The sequence below is a fragment of the Oscarella lobularis genome, chromosome 9 (genome assembly GCF_947507565.1).
Source record: "Oscarella lobularis chromosome 9, ooOscLobu1.1, whole genome shotgun sequence".
NCBI lineage: Eukaryota > Metazoa > Porifera > Homoscleromorpha > Homosclerophorida > Oscarellidae > Oscarella > Oscarella lobularis.
In genome coordinates, this window is record NC_089183.1 from 3,193,767 (window position 1) to 3,210,512 (window position 16,746).

At 41.4% G+C, this 16,746-nt stretch overlaps 3 protein-coding genes and 1 long non-coding RNA gene across 4 annotated transcripts; 2 read left to right on the forward strand and 2 right to left on the reverse strand.

Moving 5' to 3' along the window:
* Window positions 1–160: 160 nt before the first annotated feature.
* On the reverse strand, window positions 161–10,758 carry LOC136191565 (uncharacterized). The gene is made up of 12 exons (XM_065979920.1): window positions 10,730–10,758; window positions 10,581–10,677; window positions 10,447–10,528; window positions 10,350–10,397; window positions 10,253–10,301; window positions 1,094–1,203; window positions 925–1,036; window positions 826–879; window positions 689–757; window positions 602–640; window positions 453–545; window positions 161–403 (listed from the first exon to the last, which is right to left on the reverse strand). Exons 2-7 carry the CDS (start codon window positions 10,666–10,668, stop codon window positions 967–969), a joined length of 447 nt encoding a protein of 148 aa, XP_065835992.1. The 5' UTR covers window positions 10,669–10,677; window positions 10,730–10,758; the 3' UTR covers window positions 161–403; window positions 453–545; window positions 602–640; window positions 689–757; window positions 826–879; window positions 925–966.
* On the forward strand, window positions 10,269–11,024 carry LOC136191566 (uncharacterized). Its single transcript, XR_010670862.1, has 2 exons — window positions 10,269–10,830; window positions 10,889–11,024. It is a non-coding gene; the product is annotated as an uncharacterized lncRNA (long non-coding RNA).
* On the reverse strand, window positions 10,941–15,885 carry LOC136191559 (periodic tryptophan protein 2 homolog). The gene is made up of 20 exons (XM_065979913.1): window positions 15,846–15,885; window positions 15,687–15,799; window positions 15,540–15,634; window positions 15,390–15,489; window positions 15,194–15,337; window positions 15,010–15,145; window positions 14,842–14,959; window positions 14,633–14,699; window positions 13,477–13,614; window positions 13,215–13,422; window positions 13,023–13,171; window positions 12,821–12,968; window positions 12,410–12,560; window positions 12,184–12,364; window positions 12,033–12,126; window positions 11,824–11,980; window positions 11,713–11,778; window positions 11,443–11,661; window positions 11,168–11,393; window positions 10,941–11,122 (listed from the first exon to the last, which is right to left on the reverse strand). The coding sequence occupies exons 1-20, from the start codon at window positions 15,861–15,863 to the stop codon at window positions 11,011–11,013; spliced, it is 2,640 nt and encodes an 879-aa protein (XP_065835985.1). The 5' UTR covers window positions 15,864–15,885; the 3' UTR covers window positions 10,941–11,010.
* Window positions 15,886–15,909: 24 nt separating this feature from the next.
* LOC136191564 (large ribosomal subunit protein uL15-like) lies at window positions 15,910–16,700 on the forward strand. The gene is made up of 5 exons (XM_065979919.1): window positions 15,910–15,935; window positions 16,025–16,088; window positions 16,139–16,214; window positions 16,262–16,436; window positions 16,512–16,700. Exons 1-5 carry the CDS (start codon window positions 15,933–15,935, stop codon window positions 16,638–16,640), a joined length of 447 nt encoding a protein of 148 aa, XP_065835991.1. The 5' UTR covers window positions 15,910–15,932; the 3' UTR covers window positions 16,641–16,700.
* Window positions 16,701–16,746: the final 46 nt, after the last annotated feature.

A 16,746-nucleotide genomic window follows, 5' to 3' on the forward strand; every position in this document is an offset into this window, starting at 1 on the left:
CCACATAAGTAAAAAAGGGAGATGACTAGACTATATATTATGTCTCTTCTACTAGAGACTGTCCTATTGGTGTATAATGAAGTGCAGGTTCTCGTACGTACGCATATATCCCAAGGCAACAGTCTAACAACCCCGGTTCGACACTCGAGACTCTTCTGCATTAATGAAGTGCACGTTCCTTGTGGTTAATTCTATTCTCTCGCTACCGTCGAGTCATACTGGCTCGGAAAAATGAGCTTTACAGTCTGACTGTCATCAGCGATTTTATAATATAAAAGTATAGCGTTTATTTTCTCGTGATCGCGGCCAGAAGGTCGTCGATCGTTGGTCGGTCCGTGGGGCTTTTACTGGGATGCGAAAGAGCCACCTGACCGGCTTGAGTGACCACAAAATCTCCTCCTAACTAGGGGTCAGATTTCAGGGGGGGAGATGAGGAAGGGAGGAGTATATACCTGGTTGGGATCATCGTCTTCGAATAGGGAATGAAGACGCCTGTTGAGACGCTTTTGTTCAGCGTAATAGGTCAAAGCGGATGTACTCCAGACCTGGGATGCCATTTAGGGGGTCATTAGGAAAGGATTGCAATGTGTGGTGGGGTCACCTTAGCTATGGATTGACGCAAGCCGAACGCGTGGTACAACTAAAACGGGAGGGAACCGGATGGTGTCAATATTCGATTTCGATTTACTTTTCGATCCGGATCGAGAAGCATGGGGTAAGGGGAACCGGTTTCAGCTAGCCAACGCTGAGCACCTTTCTAGGAATAGCGGCCACCGGAAATTGGCCATATTGGGGGTTAGGAAAAATGTTGATTTAGAAGTTTACCTGCGTTCCGAATGAGATTAGGAGGATTCTCGTGTTTTGTTGGGTGAAGGTGTCCTAGTATGGAGTGTCACGGGTTTTTTGGGGAAGAGGGGGACCTACGTTGTTTTCTTCGAGTTGGGAGACGTGGTCGCGTCACGGGAGTCAGGCGAAATGTCTTAGGAGAACGAGAATGGTGTACGTTGTCTCGAAGAAACTATTTAGGATACGTTGTCTAGAATAAAGGGGTTAGTACTTATTGATCAATTTTAAATAAGCGCGGGAAACGTACTGGCCTGTTCGCGCGTCTGTGACTAGGGTAGAGTGGAAATCGGCGTTCGATTCATCAATATCTTTAGAAACTAAGTCGTCAACGCGAACGAGGAACTGATTCCAATCAACCTTATACAAGAAAATTAAAGGTAAGAATCAGAATTAAAAGTTTTTTAAAAAATAATTCCCTTCCCAGAATCAAAGATTAGGAGCTAAGGTTTCTTATATAGGGGCTTTTGAAGCAAAGTATGCAAATGGGCTTTGCTAAAATTAGAGTAATAAGAGTGTGCTGAGGGTGTTCAGGGATCCCATGATGGCTCACGAAAGGCCATCATGATCTAGTTACAGGAGCGTTCCTCGGCAAGTCTCGGCTGTAATTTGAGTGTAATTTATTACAGGAGAGTCCCTCGGCCAGTCTCTCCTGTAATTTGAGTGTAATTTATTACAGGAGAGTCCCTCGGCCAGTCTCTCCTGTAATTTCAGTGTAATTTATTACAGGAGAGTACCTTGGCCAGTCTCTCCTGTAATTTCAGTGTAATTAATTACAGGAGAGTACATTGGCCAGTCTCTCCTGTAATTTCAGTGTAATTAATTACAGGAGAGTACCTTGGCCAGTCTCTCCTGTAATTTCAGTGTAATTTATTACAGGAGAGTACCTTGGCCCAGTCTCTCCTGTAATTTCAGTGTAATTAATTACAGGAGAGTACCTTGGCCCAGTTTCTCCTGTAATTTCAGTGTAATTAATTACAGGAGAGTACCTTGGCCAGTCTCTCCTGTAATTTCAGTGTAATTAATTACAGGAGAGTACATTGGCCAGTCTCTCCTGTAATTTCAGTGTAATTAATTACAGGAGAGTACCTTGGCCCAGTCTCTCCTGTAATTTCAGTGTAATTTATTACAGGAGAGTACCTTGGCCCAGTTTCTCCTGTAATTTCAGTGTAATTTATTACAGGAGAGTACCTTGGCCCAGTCTCTCCTGTAATTTCAGTGTAATTTATTACAGGAGAGTACCTTGGCCCAGTCTCTCTTGTAATTTCAGTGTAATTAATTACAGGAGAGTACCTTGGCCCAGTCTCTCCTGTAATTTCAGTGTAATATATTACAGGAGAGTACCTTGGCCCAGTTTCTCCTGTAATTTCAGTGTAATTTATTACAGGAGAGTACCTTGGCCCAGTCTCTCCTGTAATTTCAGTGTAATTTATTACAGGAGAGTACCTTGGCCCAGTCTCTCCTGTAATTTCAGTGTAATTAATTACAGGAGAGTACCTTGGCCCAGTTTCTCCTGTAATTTCAGTGTAATTAATTACAGGAGAGTACCTTGGCCCAGTCTCTCCTGTAATTTCAGTGTAATTTATTACAGGAGAGTACCTTGGCCAGTCTCTCCTGTAATTTCAGTGTAATTAATTACAGGAGAGTACCTTGGCCCAGTTTCTCCTGTAATTTCAGTGTAATTAATTACAGGAGAGTACCTTGGCCCAGTCTCTCCTGTAATTTCAGTGTAATTAATTACAGGAGAGTACCTTGGCCAGTCTCTCCTGTAATTTCAGTGTAATTAATTACAGGAGAGTACCTTGGCCCAGTCTCTCCTGTAATTTCAGTGTAATTAATTACAGGAGAGTACATTGGCCCAGTCTCTCCTGTAATTTCAGTGTAATTTATTACAGGAGAGTACCTTGGCCAGTCTCTCCTGTAATTTCAGTGTAATTAATTACAGGAGAGTACATTGGCACAGTCTCTCCTGTAATTTCAGTGTAATTTATTACAGGAGAGTACCTTGGCCCAGTCTCTCCTGTAATTTCAGTGTAATTAATTACAGGAGAGTACATTGGCCCAGTCTCTCCTGTAATTTCAGTGTAATTTATTACAGGAGAGTACATTGGCCAGTCTCTCCTGTAATTTCAGTGTAATTAATTACAGGAGAGTACATTGGCCCAGTCTCTCCTGTAATTTCAGTGTAATTTATTACAGGAGAGTACCTTGGCCAGTCTCTCCTGTAATTTCAGTGTAATTAATTACAGGAGAGTACCTTGGCCCAGTCTCTCCTGTAATTTCAGTGTAATTAATTACAGGAGAGTACATTGGCCCAGTCTCTCCTGTAATTTCAGTGTAATTTATTACAGGAGAGTACCTTGGCCAGTCTCTCCTGTAATTTCAGTGTAATTAATTACAGGAGAGTACATTGGCCCAGTCTCTCCTGTAATTTCAGTGTAATTTATTACAGGAGAGTACATTGGCCAGTCTCTCCTGTAATTTCAGTGTAATTAATTACAGGAGAGTACCTTGGCCCAGTCTCTCCTGTAATTTCAGTGTAATTTATTACAGGAGAGTACCTTGGCCCAGTTTCTCCTGTAATTTCAGTGTAATTTATTACAGGAGAGTACCTTGGCCAGTCTCTCCTGTAATTTCAGTGTAATTTATTACAGGAGAGTACCTTGGCCCAGTCTCTCCTGTAATTTCAGTGTAATTAATTACAGGAGAGTACCTTGGCCCAGTCTCTCCTGTAATTTCAGTGTAATTTATTACAGGAGAGTACCTTGGCCCAGTCTCTCCTGTAATTTCAGTGTAATTTATTACAGGAGAGTACCTTGGCCAGTCTCTCCTGTAATTTCAGTGTAATTAATTACAGGAGAGTACATTGGCCCAGTCTCTCCTGTAATTTCAGTGTAATTTATTACAGGAGAGTACATTGGCCAGTCTCTCCTGTAATTTCAGTGTAATTAATTACAGGAGAGTACCTTGGCCCAGTCTCTCCTGTAATTTCAATGTAATATATTACAGGAGAGTACCTTGGCCCAGTTTCTCCTGTAATTTCAGTGTAATTTATTACAGGAGAGTACCTTGGCCCAGTCTCTCCTGTAATTTCAGTGTAATTAATTACAGGAGAGTACATTGGCCCAGTTTCTCCTGTAATTTCAGTGTAATTAATTACAGGAGAGTACCTTGGCCCAGTCTCTCCTGTAATTTCAGTGTAATTAATTACAGGAGAGTACCTTGGCCCAGTTTCTCCTGTAATTTCAGTGTAATTAATTACAGGAGAGTACCTTGGCCAGTCTCTCCTGTAATTTCAGTGTAATTAATTACAGGAGAGTACATTGGCCAGTCTCTCCTGTAATTTCAGTGTAATTTATTACAGGAGAGTACCTTGGCCCAGTTTCTCCTGTAATTTCAGTGTAATTTATTACAGGAGAGTACCTTGGCCCAGTCTCTCCTGTAATTTCAGTGTAATTTATTACAGGAGAGTACCTTGGCCCAGTCTCTCCTGTAATTTCAGTGTAATTAATTACAGGAGAGTACCTTGGCCCAGTCTCTCCTGTAATTTCAGTGTAATATATTACAGGAGAGTACCTTGGCCCAGTTTCTCCTGTAATTTCAGTGTAATTTATCACAGGAGAGTACCTTGGCCCAGTCTCTCCTGTAATTTCAGTGTAATTTATTACAGGAGAGTACCTTGGCCCAGTCTCTCCTGTAATTTCAGTGTAATTAATTACAGGAGAGTACCTTGGCCCAGTTTCTCCTGTAATTTCAGTGTAATTAATTACAGGAGAGTACCTTGGCCCAGACTCTCCTGTAATTTCAGTGTAATTTATTACAGGAGAGTACCTTGGCCAGTCTCTCCTGTAATTTCAGTGTAATTAATTACAGGAGAGTACCTTGGCCCAGTTTCTCCTGTAATTTCAGTGTAATTAATTACAGGAGAGTACCTTGGCCCAGTCTCTCCTGTAATTTCAGTGTAATTAATTACAGGAGAGTACCTTGGCCAGTCTCTCCTGTAATTTCAGTGTAATTAATTACAGGAGAGTACCTTGGCCCAGTCTCTCCTGTAATTTCAGTGTAATTAATTACAGGAGAGTACATTGGCCCAGTCTCTCCTGTAATTTCAGTGTAATTTATTACAGGAGAGTACCTTGGCCAGTCTCTCCTGTAATTTCAGTGTAATTAATTACAGGAGAGTACATTGGCACAGTCTCTCCTGTAATTTCAGTGTAATTTATTACAGGAGAGTACCTTGGCCCAGTCTCTCCTGTAATTTCAGTGTAATTAATTACAGGAGAGTACATTGGCCCAGTCTCTCCTGTAATTTCAGTGTAATTTATTACAGGAGAGTACCTTGGCCAGTCTCTCCTGTAATTTCAGTGTAATTAATTACAGGAGAGTACATTGGCCCAGTCTCTCCTGTAATTTCAGTGTAATTTATTACAGGAGAGTACCTTGGCCAGTCTCTCCTGTAATTTCAGTGTAATTAATTACAGGAGAGTACCTTGGCCCAGTCTCTCCTGTAATTTCAGTGTAATTAATTACAGGAGAGTACATTGGCCCAGTCTCTCCTGTAATTTCAGTGTAATTTATTACAGGAGAGTACCTTGGCCAGTCTCTCCTGTAATTTCAGTGTAATTAATTACAGGAGAGTACATTGGCCCAGTCTCTCCTGTAATTTCAGTGTAATTTATTACAGGAGAGTACCTTGGCCAGTCTCTCCTGTAATTTCAGTGTAATTAATTACAGGAGAGTACATTGGCCCAGTCTCTCCTGTAATTTCAGTGTAATTTATTACAGGAGAGTACATTGGCCAGTCTCTCCTGTAATTTCAGTGTAATTAATTACAGGAGAGTACCTTGGCCCAGTCTCTCCTGTAATTTCAGTGTAATTTATTACAGGAGAGTACCTTGGCCCAGTCTCTCCTGTAATTTCAGTGTAATTAATTACAGGAGAGTACCTTGGCCCAGTCTCTCCTGTAATTTAAGTGTAATTTATTACAGGAGAGTACCTTGGCCCAGTCTCTCCTGTAATTTCAGTGTAATTTATTACAGGAGAGTACCTTGGCCAGTCTCTCCTGTAATTTCAGTGTAATTAATTACAGGAGAGTACATTGGCCCAGTCTCTCCTGTAATTTCAGTGTAATTTATTACAGGAGAGTACATTGGCCAGTCTCTCCTGTAATTTCAGTGTAATTAATTACAGGAGAGTACCTTGGCCCAGTCTCTCCTGTAATTTCAGTGTAATATATTACAGGAGAGTACCTTGGCCCGGTTTCTCCTGTAATTTCAGTGTAATTTATTACAGGAGAGTACCTTGGCCCAGTCTCTCCTGTAATTTCAGTGTAATTAATTACAGGAGAGTACCTTGGCCCAGTTTCTCCTGTAATTTCAGTGTAATTAATTACAGGAGAGTACCTTGGCCCAGTCTCTCCTGTAATTTCAGTGTAATTTATTACAGGAGAGTACCTTGGCCAGTCTCTCCTGTAATTTCAGTGTAATTAATTACAGGAGAGTACCTTGGCCCAGTTTCTCCTGTAATTTCAGTGTAATTAATTACAGGAGAGTACCTTGGCCCAGTCTCTCCTGTAATTTCAGTGTAATTAATTACAGGAGAGTACCTTGGCCAGTCTCTCCTGTAATTTCAGTGTAATTAATTACAGGAGAGTACCTTGGCCCAGTCTCTCCTGTAATTTCAGTGTAATTAATTACAGGAGAGTACATTGGCCCAGTCTCTCCTGTAATTTCAGTGTAATTTATTACAGGAGAGTACCTTCGCCAGTCTCTCCTGTAATTTCAGTGTAATTAATTACAGGAGAGTACATTGGCACAGTCTCTCCTGTAATTTCAGTGTAATTTATTACAGGAGAGTACCTTGGCCCAGTCTCTCCTGTAATTTCAGTGTAATTAATTACAGGAGAGTACATTGGCCCAGTCTCTCCTGTAATTTCAGTGTAATTTATTACAGGAGAGTACCTTGGCCAGTCTCTCCTGTAATTTCAGTGTAATTAATTACAGGAGAGTACATTGGCCCAGTCTCTCCTGTAATTTCAGTGTAATTTATTACAGGAGAGTACCTTGGCCAGTCTCTCCTGTAATTTCAGTGTAATTAATTACAGGAGAGTACCTTGGCCCAGTCTCTCCTGTAATTTCAGTGTAATTAATTACAGGAGAGTACATTGGCCCAGTCTCTCCTGTAATTTCAGTGTAATTTATTACAGGAGAGTACCTTGGCCAGTCTCTCCTGTAATTTCAGTGTAATTAATTACAGGAGAGTACATTGGCCCAGTCTCTCCTGTAATTTCAGTGTAATTTATTACAGGAGAGTACATTGGCCAGTCTCTCCTGTAATTTCAGTGTAATTAATTACAGGAGAGTACCTTGGCCCAGTCTCTCCTGTAATTTCAGTGTAATTTATTACAGGAGAGTACCTTGGCCAGTCTCTCCTGTAATTTCAGTGTAATTTATTACAGGAGAGTACCTTGGCCCAGTCTCTCCTGTAATTTCAGTGTAATTAATTACAGGAGAGTACCTTGGCCCAGTCTCTCCTGTAATTTCAGTGTAATTTATTACAGGAGAGTACCTTGGCCCAGTCTCTCCTGTAATTTCAGTGTAATTTATTACAGGAGAGTACCTTGGCCAGTCTCTCCTGTAATTTCAGTGTAATTAATTACAGGAGAGTACATTGGCCCAGTCTCTCCTGTAATTTCAGTGTAATTTATTACAGGAGAGTACATTGGCCAGTCTCTCCTGTAATTTCAGTGTAATTAATTACAGGAGAGTACCTTGGCCCAGTCTCTCCTGTAATTTCAGTGTAATTTATTACAGGAGAGTACCTTGGCCCAGTTTCTCCTGTAATTTCAGTGTAATTTATTACAGGAGAGTACCTTGGCCAGTCTCTCCTGTAATTTCAGTGTAATTTATTACAGGAGAGTACCTTGGCCCAGTCTCTCCTGTAATTTCAGTGTAATTAATTACAGGAGAGTACATTGGCCCAGTCTCTCCTGTAATTTCAGTGTAATTTATTACAGGAGAGTACATTGGCCAGTCTCTCCTGTAATTTCAGTGTAATTAATTACAGGAGAGTACCTTGGCCCAGTCTCTCCTGTAATTTCAGTGTAATTTATTACAGGAGAGTACCTTGGCCCAGTTTCTCCTGTAATTTCAGTGTAATTTATTACAGGAGAGTACCTTGGCCAGTCTCTCCTGTAATTTCAGTGTAATTTATTACAGGAGAGTACCTTGGCCCAGTCTCTCCTGTAATTTCAGTGTAATTAATTACAGGAGAGTACCTTGGCCCAGTCTCTCCTGTAATTTCAGTGTAATTTATTACAGGAGAGTACCTTGGCCCAGTTTCTCCTGTAATTTCAGTGTAATTTATTACAGGAGAGTACCTTGGCCAGTCTCTCCTGTAATTTCAGTGTAATTTATTACAGGAGAGTACCTTGGCCCAGTCTCTCCTGTAATTTCAGTGTAATTAATTACAGGAGAGTACCTTGGCCCAGTCTCTCCTGTAATTTCAGTGTAATTTATTACAGGAGAGTACCTTGGCCCAGTCTCTCCTGTAATTTCAGTGTAATTTATTACAGGAGAGTACCTTGGCCCAGTCTCTCCTGTAATTTCAGTGTAATTTATTACAGGAGAGTACATTGGCCCAGTCTCTCCTGTAATTTCAGTGTAATTAATTACAGGAGAGTACCTTGGCCCAGTCTCTCCTGTAATTTCAGTGTAATTAATTACAGGAGAGTACCTTGGCCCAGTTTCTCCTGTAATTTCAGTGTAATTAATTACAGGAGAGTACCTTGGCCAGTCTCTCCTGTAATTTCAGTGTAATTTATTACAGGAGAGTACCTTGGCCCAGTCTCTCCTGTAATTTCAGTGTAATTAATTACAGGAGAGTACCTTGGCCAGTCTCTCCTGTAATTTCAGTGTAATTAATTACAGGAGAGTACCTTGGCCCAGTCTCTCCTGTAATTTCAGTGTAATTTATTACAGGAGAGTACCTTGGCCCAGTCTCTCCTGTAATTTCAGTGTAATTTATTACAGGAGAGTACCTTGGCCCAGTCTCTCCTGTAATTTCAGTGTAATTTATTACAGGAGAGTACCTTGGCCCAGTTTCTCCTGTAATTTCAGTGTAATTAATTACAGGAGAGTACCTTGGCCAGTCTCTCCTGTAATTTCAGTGTAATTTATTACAGGAGAGTACCTTGGCCCAGTCTCTCCTGTAATTTCAGTGTAATTTATTACAGGAGAGTACCTTGGCCCAGTTTCTCCTGTAATTTCAGTGTAATTTATTACAGGAGAGTACCTTGGCCAGTCTCTCCTGTAATTTCAGTGTAATTTATTACAGGAGAGTACCTTGGCCCAGTCTCTCCTGTAATTTCAGTGTAATTAATTACAGGAGAGTACCTTGGCCCAGTCTCTCCTGTAATTTCAGTGTAATTTATTACAGGAGAGTACCTTGGCCCAGTTTCTCCTGTAATTTCAGTGTAATTTATTACAGGAGAGTACCTTGGCCAGTCTCTCCTGTAATTTCAGTGTAATTTATTACAGGAGAGTACCTTGGCCCAGTCTCTCCTGTAATTTCAGTGTAATTAATTACAGGAGAGTACCTTGGCCCAGTCTCTCCTGTAATTTCAGTGTAATTTATTACAGGAGAGTACCTTGGCCCAGTCTCTCCTGTAATTTCAGTGTAATTTATTACAGGAGAGTACCTTGGCCCAGTCTCTCCTGTAATTTCAGTGTAATTTATTACAGGAGAGTACATTGGCCCAGTCTCTCCTGTAATTTCAGTGTAATTAATTACAGGAGAGTACCTTGGCCCAGTCTCTCCTGTAATTTCAGTGTAATTAATTACAGGAGAGTACCTTGGCCCAGTTTCTCCTGTAATTTCAGTGTAATTAATTACAGGAGAGTACCTTGGCCAGTCTCTCCTGTAATTTCAGTGTAATTTATTACAGGAGAGTACCTTGGCCCAGTCTCTCCTGTAATTTCAGTGTAATTAATTACAGGAGAGTACCTTGGCCAGTCTCTCCTGTAATTTCAGTGTAATTAATTACAGGAGAGTACCTTGGCCCAGTCTCTCCTGTAATTTCAGTGTAATTTATTACAGGAGAGTACCTTGGCCCAGTCTCTCCTGTAATTTCAGTGTAATTTATTACAGGAGAGTACCTTGGCCCAGTCTCTCCTGTAATTTCAGTGTAATTTATTACAGGAGAGTACCTTGGCCCAGTTTCTCCTGTAATTTCAGTGTAATTAATTACAGGAGAGTACCTTGGCCAGTCTCTCCTGTAATTTCAGTGTAATTTATTACAGGAGAGTACCTTGGCCCAGTCTCTCCTGTAATTTCAGTGTAATTTATCTAGTATACTATAGATACTATAGGGTTTGACTATAATCTAATGTGTTTCTTCTCTATGTCTTACTTCTGTGTTTAGAAGATCGTCGTATGCTTCCGTGACGGCTTCGTTTTTGCTAGAAAATTATTTATATATTTTTCCTATCACGTGATGTCTTGCTGACCTTTTCGAACAAATTCCATTCATTTCGTCGCGCGATTTCACGCCAAGTCTGAATGTGAGCGTTTAGTGTGATTGGCTATTGTATTTTTGATACTCACTCGACGAAGCAGGCGTGGTAGATCGATATTAGACGCCCTAATGACGTCAGTTTGCTTTCGACGAAAGATTCCGGCCCCAATGCTAAATGAGAGCAGTTTGCACCGGTTTTATCACTCTATACGAACAATTTGACCTTTTAGATCACTTTCAGCCTTCGCTAGGGTGTCTTTCATGGCTGTTTCTGCTGCATGGAGGCCAGCAGTTACGACGCTAGCCTCCATCTTTTTCTTCTAACGTGCGCTAAACGACGAAGATGTCTTTTCAGTCTTTTCGTCGTCTTACGTCGAGCTACAACTCTCCACTGCTGATTTTTTCGTGCTGCACCATCGGTGTTGGACTGCTGATGATGTTGAATCGATCTAATTCGGGAGAGAAGTGGAAATGTAGGCGCTATCGTGCAAAACGTGACGCACTCACGTAATTTGACTTCTTCTTCTTTAGTCACAAGGGAAGAATTTGCACCGAATCCCGAAACGGAGAAGCGGATCACAGCTGCACTGAAAAAAATAACGGAAACAGACAACAATAAATAGCCTCAACCTTTTAAATTTTAAATCAATAAATTAATTAGTAATAATCATTTCTTCCGACTCTTGATCCGAATCCACGACTTTCTCGCTCTTCTGACCTCTCAACGAAATCAAATACTGCAAAGCAAACGAATTTTGATCGCACCTAAAAAATAATTAAAATCGAAAAATTAGTAGAGTCGATACATACAGTGAAGCGAGATCAGTCACGTGACGAGATAGTCCCTTTTGAAGCGCTCGAAAAACGCTACCCATTGCGGCGCCACGCCCCTTTAAAAACTTCCCATGTTCACTAAGCAATTGGGTAGACCACGTGACGTAGAACTCCAAATGGGGAGACGCTTCTAATTGTCTCGCAACGAAGGTAAGAAGTCTCTCCAAACAAGCGACAGGAAGAAAACGACTCACAATGGAAACTGATATGATAAATCAACGTATTTATCTTCTATGTGTCTGTGTTCTTACTGTGGTCACGTGGTACGGCTTCTAGGGCTCGTTTTATGAGGGAATCTTCGTTGAGACGAAGACTTAGGAGAACGGATGTATTGTATTCTTGTTTTCGAATTGCCGTTGTTATCGACTCTGACGTCACGTCGACGCCCAGGTCAAACGGATCGAAAACAAGCGAAGTATCAAGGGAATAAACAAGGAGCCCTTCCGTGCTAACAGCAGCCCACGCTTGCCCTAAAAAGGGGCCCCTATATACCCTCCCACGTGACTTATAAAATAAAATACCTGTAGGGGCAAATCGTACGGATTTTGTGCGTATTTCCGGCCTATGTCTACGCGAGCTATGATCACCTAAAAACCTCTAACTAGTATTTATTTATTTACTTATTTATTTACCTGCTAGGACGCCTGGTAAGCGTATGTCTTCGACGTCTGATTCGTCGTCGTCGATTAGATCTAAGGGGCCGGCTTCTGTCATGTTGCTACTGCGTAGAAATTGCTTCATTCCGTCGAGACTTCGATTCTGCGAGATCTGGAACTTTTTTAGGAGAATCTATCGGTTTAAAATTATCTAAATAAAATTATTATTAATTGACGTTTTTTACCTGTTCTTTGACGTCATAAATGCAAACGAATTTCGATCTTCCGCCGGCTAGTATGCAACTTCCGTCCGCCGAATAACACAAACTCGTAAAAAATCTTTAAAAAAATAAATTATGTATATATAAACTTGGGGTGTTGTTTAATTTTATTTACTTATTTGCTGTGGAACGTTCCGCCGTGACGCGATCCGTTTCCAAGCGTCCGCTACCCAGATCGCGTCTCCCTTCGACGGAACCCACCTGGACGGCGTTTCCAACGTCCCAAAACCCCACCACGCCATCCATTGTAGAAACAGCGAGTTCCTTACCGTCAGGAGAAAACGAAACATTAATAACTAAGGAACAAAATTAATTAATTATTATATGTATTATTTTTTTGCCTTCGGATGTTTGTTGGAGTGATTCGACGGCTCCTTTTCGTTCGAAAACGTCCCATAGTCGCACGGTTTTATCCCAGGATGATGAAGCAAGTAGCGCTTGACTTGAACTGAAAGCCAAAGCGCTTATAGGACCTTGATGACCAGAGAGAACCTAAAAAAATAAATCCAATATTATTTATTTGAAATGTAGTACTTCGAATACTAAGAATTAAAGATTAGGTCCTCGATTTACTATTTAGACCCAAAGAATTAAAGATTAGGCGACCGAAACGGTTTTGAAGCAAAATACGACGCAAAAACATTTTTGAAGCAAACTAAGGGGCAAAAACGGTTTTGAAAAAAGACAAGGGGAAAAATCGGTTTAAAGATTAGGCTCTCAAGTTAACCCTTCTTTGTATGGAGGTCTCTTACTTCTAATAGTCTTCCTGTTCGCATTGACCAGACGAATATTTCGAACGTGTCTTGTGATCCCGCGCAGATGACGTCACCGCTCGTTTCCACGGCTAAACAGGAGAATTGCACCGGTTTGGGCGACGTCATAATTCGAAAATTACGATATCTAAGTAACCCAATCATAAAATCAAATTTAATTAATTATTATTTATTTTCAAACCGGATTAAATCGAAAGCGCGTACAGTTCCGTCTATAGATGCGCTACATATGACTTGTCCTGTTTGCGTGTATTCTACCCCCGTTACACCTCCCGTATGTTCGTGAAACGTCACGAAGCAAAATCCCGTGGACAAATCCCAGATTTTAACCTAGAATATAATCCAATATAGATTAACGCTATTGATTTATTACTTTTCCGTCTTCGCCGCCTGTCGCAACGTGCTGCGCATCCGGTGAAAAAGCAAGTGACGTCATTCCATAGAAGTGGCCTTGTTGTTTAAGTATAAATGACTCTGAGCCCCATTCCCATATGACAAGTTGACCCAGTTTGGAGCAGCCAAGCGCCAGCCAATCGCCCGACCCGTTAATCGCCACAGAAGTGAGTTTTTCGTGAGATATACTGCGTGGGGGCGTGGTTAGGGTTTATTGCTATTAAGTCTTGGGGTCTTTCTACCTTAGGGAGTGGATTAGGGTGAGTTCGGGCATTTCGTATAGGGAAAAAACGCCGTTTGCGAAGCCGAGGACTAGAAGGTCGCGTTCGCGGTGATACGTCACTGATACGACAAGCGTGCTCTTTTGGAGGAAAAGGTGACTGGAAAATAAAAATAATAATAAAGTCTTATCAGGGTTCTGCCGCGAATTTTTTCAGTGTGGGAAGAAGGGTAAAAGGGTGAGGGATTAAAAAGTAGAAGGAAAAAGGGCGAGGGAGATTTAATTAAAAGCAGAAGGCAAAAAGACGAGGAATTAAAAAGTAGAAGGCAAAAGGACGAGGGAGAAGGCAAAAGGCAAAAGGAGAAAGCAAAAGGCAAAAGGGAGAAGGCAAAAGGCAAAAGGAGAAAGCAAAAGGCAAAAGGGAGAAGGCAAAAGGCAAAAGGAGAAAGCAAAAGGCAAAAGGGAGAAGGCAAAAGGCAAAAGGGAGAAGGCAAAAGGCAAAAGGAGAAAGCAAAAGGCAAAAGGGAGAAAGCAAAAGGCAAAAGGGAGAAAGCAAAAGGCAAAAGGAGAAAGCAAAAGGCAAAAGGGAGAAGGCAAAAGGCAAAAGGGAGAAGGCAAAAGGCAAAAGGGAGAAGGCAAAAGGCAAAAGGAGAAAGCAAAAGGCAAAAGGGAGAAAGCAAAAGGCAAAAGGGAAAAGGCAAAAGGCAAAAGGGAGAAGGCAAAAGGCAAAAGGGAGAAGGCAAAAGGCAAAAGGGAGAAGGCAAAAGGCAAAGGGAGAAAGCAAAAGGCAAAAGGGAGAAGGCAAAAGGCAAAAGGGAGAAGGCAAAAGGCAAAAGGGAGAAAGCAAAAGGCAAAAGGGAGAAGGCAAAAGGCAAAAGGGAGAAGGCAAAAGGCAAAAGGGAGAAGGCAAAAGGCAAAAGGGAGAAGGCAAAAGGCAAAAGGGAGAAAGCAAAAGGCAAAAGGGAGAAAGCAAAAGGCAAAAGGGAGAAGGCAAAAGGCAAAAGGGAGAAGGCAAAAGGCAAAAGGGAGAAGGCAAAAGGCAAAAGGGAGAAAGCAAAAGGCAAAAGGGAGAAGGAAAGTGTATGGGTCGGCGATAGGCGAGTGAGGGTCGGGGCCGACCCATGCCGACCCACGTGGGCAGAACCCTGTCTTATTATTATGACCGTTTTTATTTTTACCGCGAAATTTGCCTCCACGAAAATCGAATTCGTTTCATTGGACGAGCCACTCGCTTTGACGACGGATCTAAAATTAATAATAAGTCTAATTATTGATTATTAATTAAAGAAAAACAGACTATGTATACTATACCCTTTGTTTCTATACATGCATTAATTCAATTAGTCAATTAAGTAATTGAATTAATTAATTGGATTAATTTGCTTACCTAAACTATGATTTTCTTCATCGCTGTCTAATTTTGCATCCGGGACTGGAGCACTTTCTTCTTCACCTAGCCTTGTTTCCCATACATAAACAGCACAGTCTTCACCCACTGTATAAATCTGCATAAAATTATTAAATTATTTATAAATCAATTCTATTGATTTCTGACTGTGAGTGAGTCTTTTTGAAAGAATCCGCCCAAAACGGACGCTCTGTGACCAGTCAGCGTTGCCTTGGTAAAACCCGGAACCTGTTCAACCGAATACACGCAAGCCGTCATATCTTTCGACGTTGAAACAATGTATCTATAGCAAAAATCCCTTAGATAAAATTAGGATTTTTCTTTTTCTTGCCTTGAGTCGGATGACCAGTCTATGCTGATGACGTCATCGTAGTGACCTGGGAACGTTTGATGTAGAACAAAGGAACTGAAGGCTTTGGAGTGAGATGGAGAAAACCAAGTCTGAACTCTTCGACCATTAGTAACAGCAAGAAATCTAATAGAGAGAAGATTAATAATTAATTATTTTAATTGAGATTTTTTCTTACTTTCCACATGGACTATATTTCACGTCTGAAACCGGTTGTTTGAAATTAAAATAACTCAGCACGGCGAATTGAGACAAACTCGCTACAAGGGCTCGACCGTCTAAAAAGACTCATTCTACCTTTCTAATAAAAATATCTTTATCCTAATACCTTCGTCTATCGATATCATTATTGTTCCATCCGGGGATATCGCTATCTTGCTAACGTTCGTTAGATTTTCAAAGGGGAGCGTTCGAGACGTGTTTCTGAGGTCGTGCGTGTGTTTTTTCGTTGCATTTCGGCGAAATTTGAACTTGCCTTGTGAGATCGAATTGAGTTATTCGATTTCCAACTGGGCTGAAGAGCGTGTCGTCGCGAGGATTGAATATTACGTTGCCTTTGCGATACACTGTGCCGCAGAGGTTCTTGAACTACGGAAAAATGATCGTTCGAGCTATCGCTTGTCGTTGCGCTTGCCTTGAAAGCCACTTTCATCGTTTTTTGCCTAGGACGCTGATTCCCGTATGAAAACTTCTCGACGCGCATGCTTGTGTGACCTCGCCAATGGTGAGTCTTCTCATCCCTTTCGATCGTCTTCTCTAGCACCGATTCGTCTTCGGAGAGTTTCTAATCGACTTCTTTTGCTACCCTTCTAGACGACCAAGTTGAAGAAGACGCGAAAGCTTCGCGGACACGTGAGCCACGGCCACGGTCGCGTAGGTAAGCAAAACTCGTCTCCCGATACGAATCTCGCGACCGAATCATCGCAGGAAAGCACCGAAAGCATCCAGGTGGTCGAGGAAACGCCGGCGGTCTCACTCACCACCGCACAAACTTCGATCGATAGTAAGAAAAACTCGAACACCCAAAAGGGGGCCTCACCCGTTCTTTAGCCACCCGGGTTACTTCGGAAAAGTAGGAATGCGACATTTTCACTTGACTCGACAGAGATACTATCGTCCGATCGTCAATTTGGACAAACTCTGGTCTCTCGTAAGCGAACAAACGAGACAAAATTACAAAAATAAATCGGACGGAAAAGCGCCCGTTATTGACGTCATTCGTGCCGTAAGTCGTCAAAAAATTCGAATTTTTAATTATTAATTTTTATTAATTTTTTATTGATTTTTATTGCGTTGCTAGGGTTACTATAAGGTTCTTGGGAAGGGTTTTCTGCCCAAGCAACCCGTCATTGTGAAGGCCAAGTTTTTCAGTCGAAAAGCCGAGGAGAAGATTAAGAGTGTAGGAGGCGCGTGCGTACTTGTTGCGTAGGACTGTGCTATGGCTTTTTGATGACGGGGAATTAAAAATAATAAAGAAATCGATTGATCACGTGTTATGGTTTCGCGATTGTTTTATTTTTTCGTTCCTTCGCGCA

Coding starts and splice junctions, on each gene's coding strand:
- LOC136191564 (XM_065979919.1), top strand. Junction 16,089..16,138: donor CCACGGCCACGGTCGCGTAG/GTAAGCAAAACT, acceptor GAATCATCGCAG/GAAAGCACCGAAAGCATCCA. Junction 16,215..16,261: donor CGCACAAACTTCGATCGATA/GTAAGAAAAACT, acceptor CCCGTTCTTTAG/CCACCCGGGTTACTTCGGAA.
- LOC136191559 (XM_065979913.1), bottom strand. Junction 12,127..12,183: donor GAACGTTCCACAGCAAATAA/GTAAATAAAATT, acceptor ATTTTTTTAAAG/ATTTTTTACGAGTTTGTGTT. Junction 11,394..11,442: donor AGCCGTACCACGTGACCACA/GTAAGAACACAG, acceptor TTATCATATCAG/TTTCCATTGTGAGTCGTTTT.
- LOC136191565 (XM_065979920.1), bottom strand. CDS start 10,668: ATGGAGGCTAGCGTCGTAACTGCTGGCCTCCATGCAGCAGAAACAGCC. Junction 1,204..10,252: donor ACGATCTTCTAAACACAGAA/GTAAGACATAGA, acceptor TTCTTGTATAAG/GTTGATTGGAATCAGTTCCT. Junction 1,037..1,093: donor ACAGACGCGCGAACAGGCCA/GTACGTTTCCCG, acceptor CCTTTATTCTAG/ACAACGTATCCTAAATAGTT.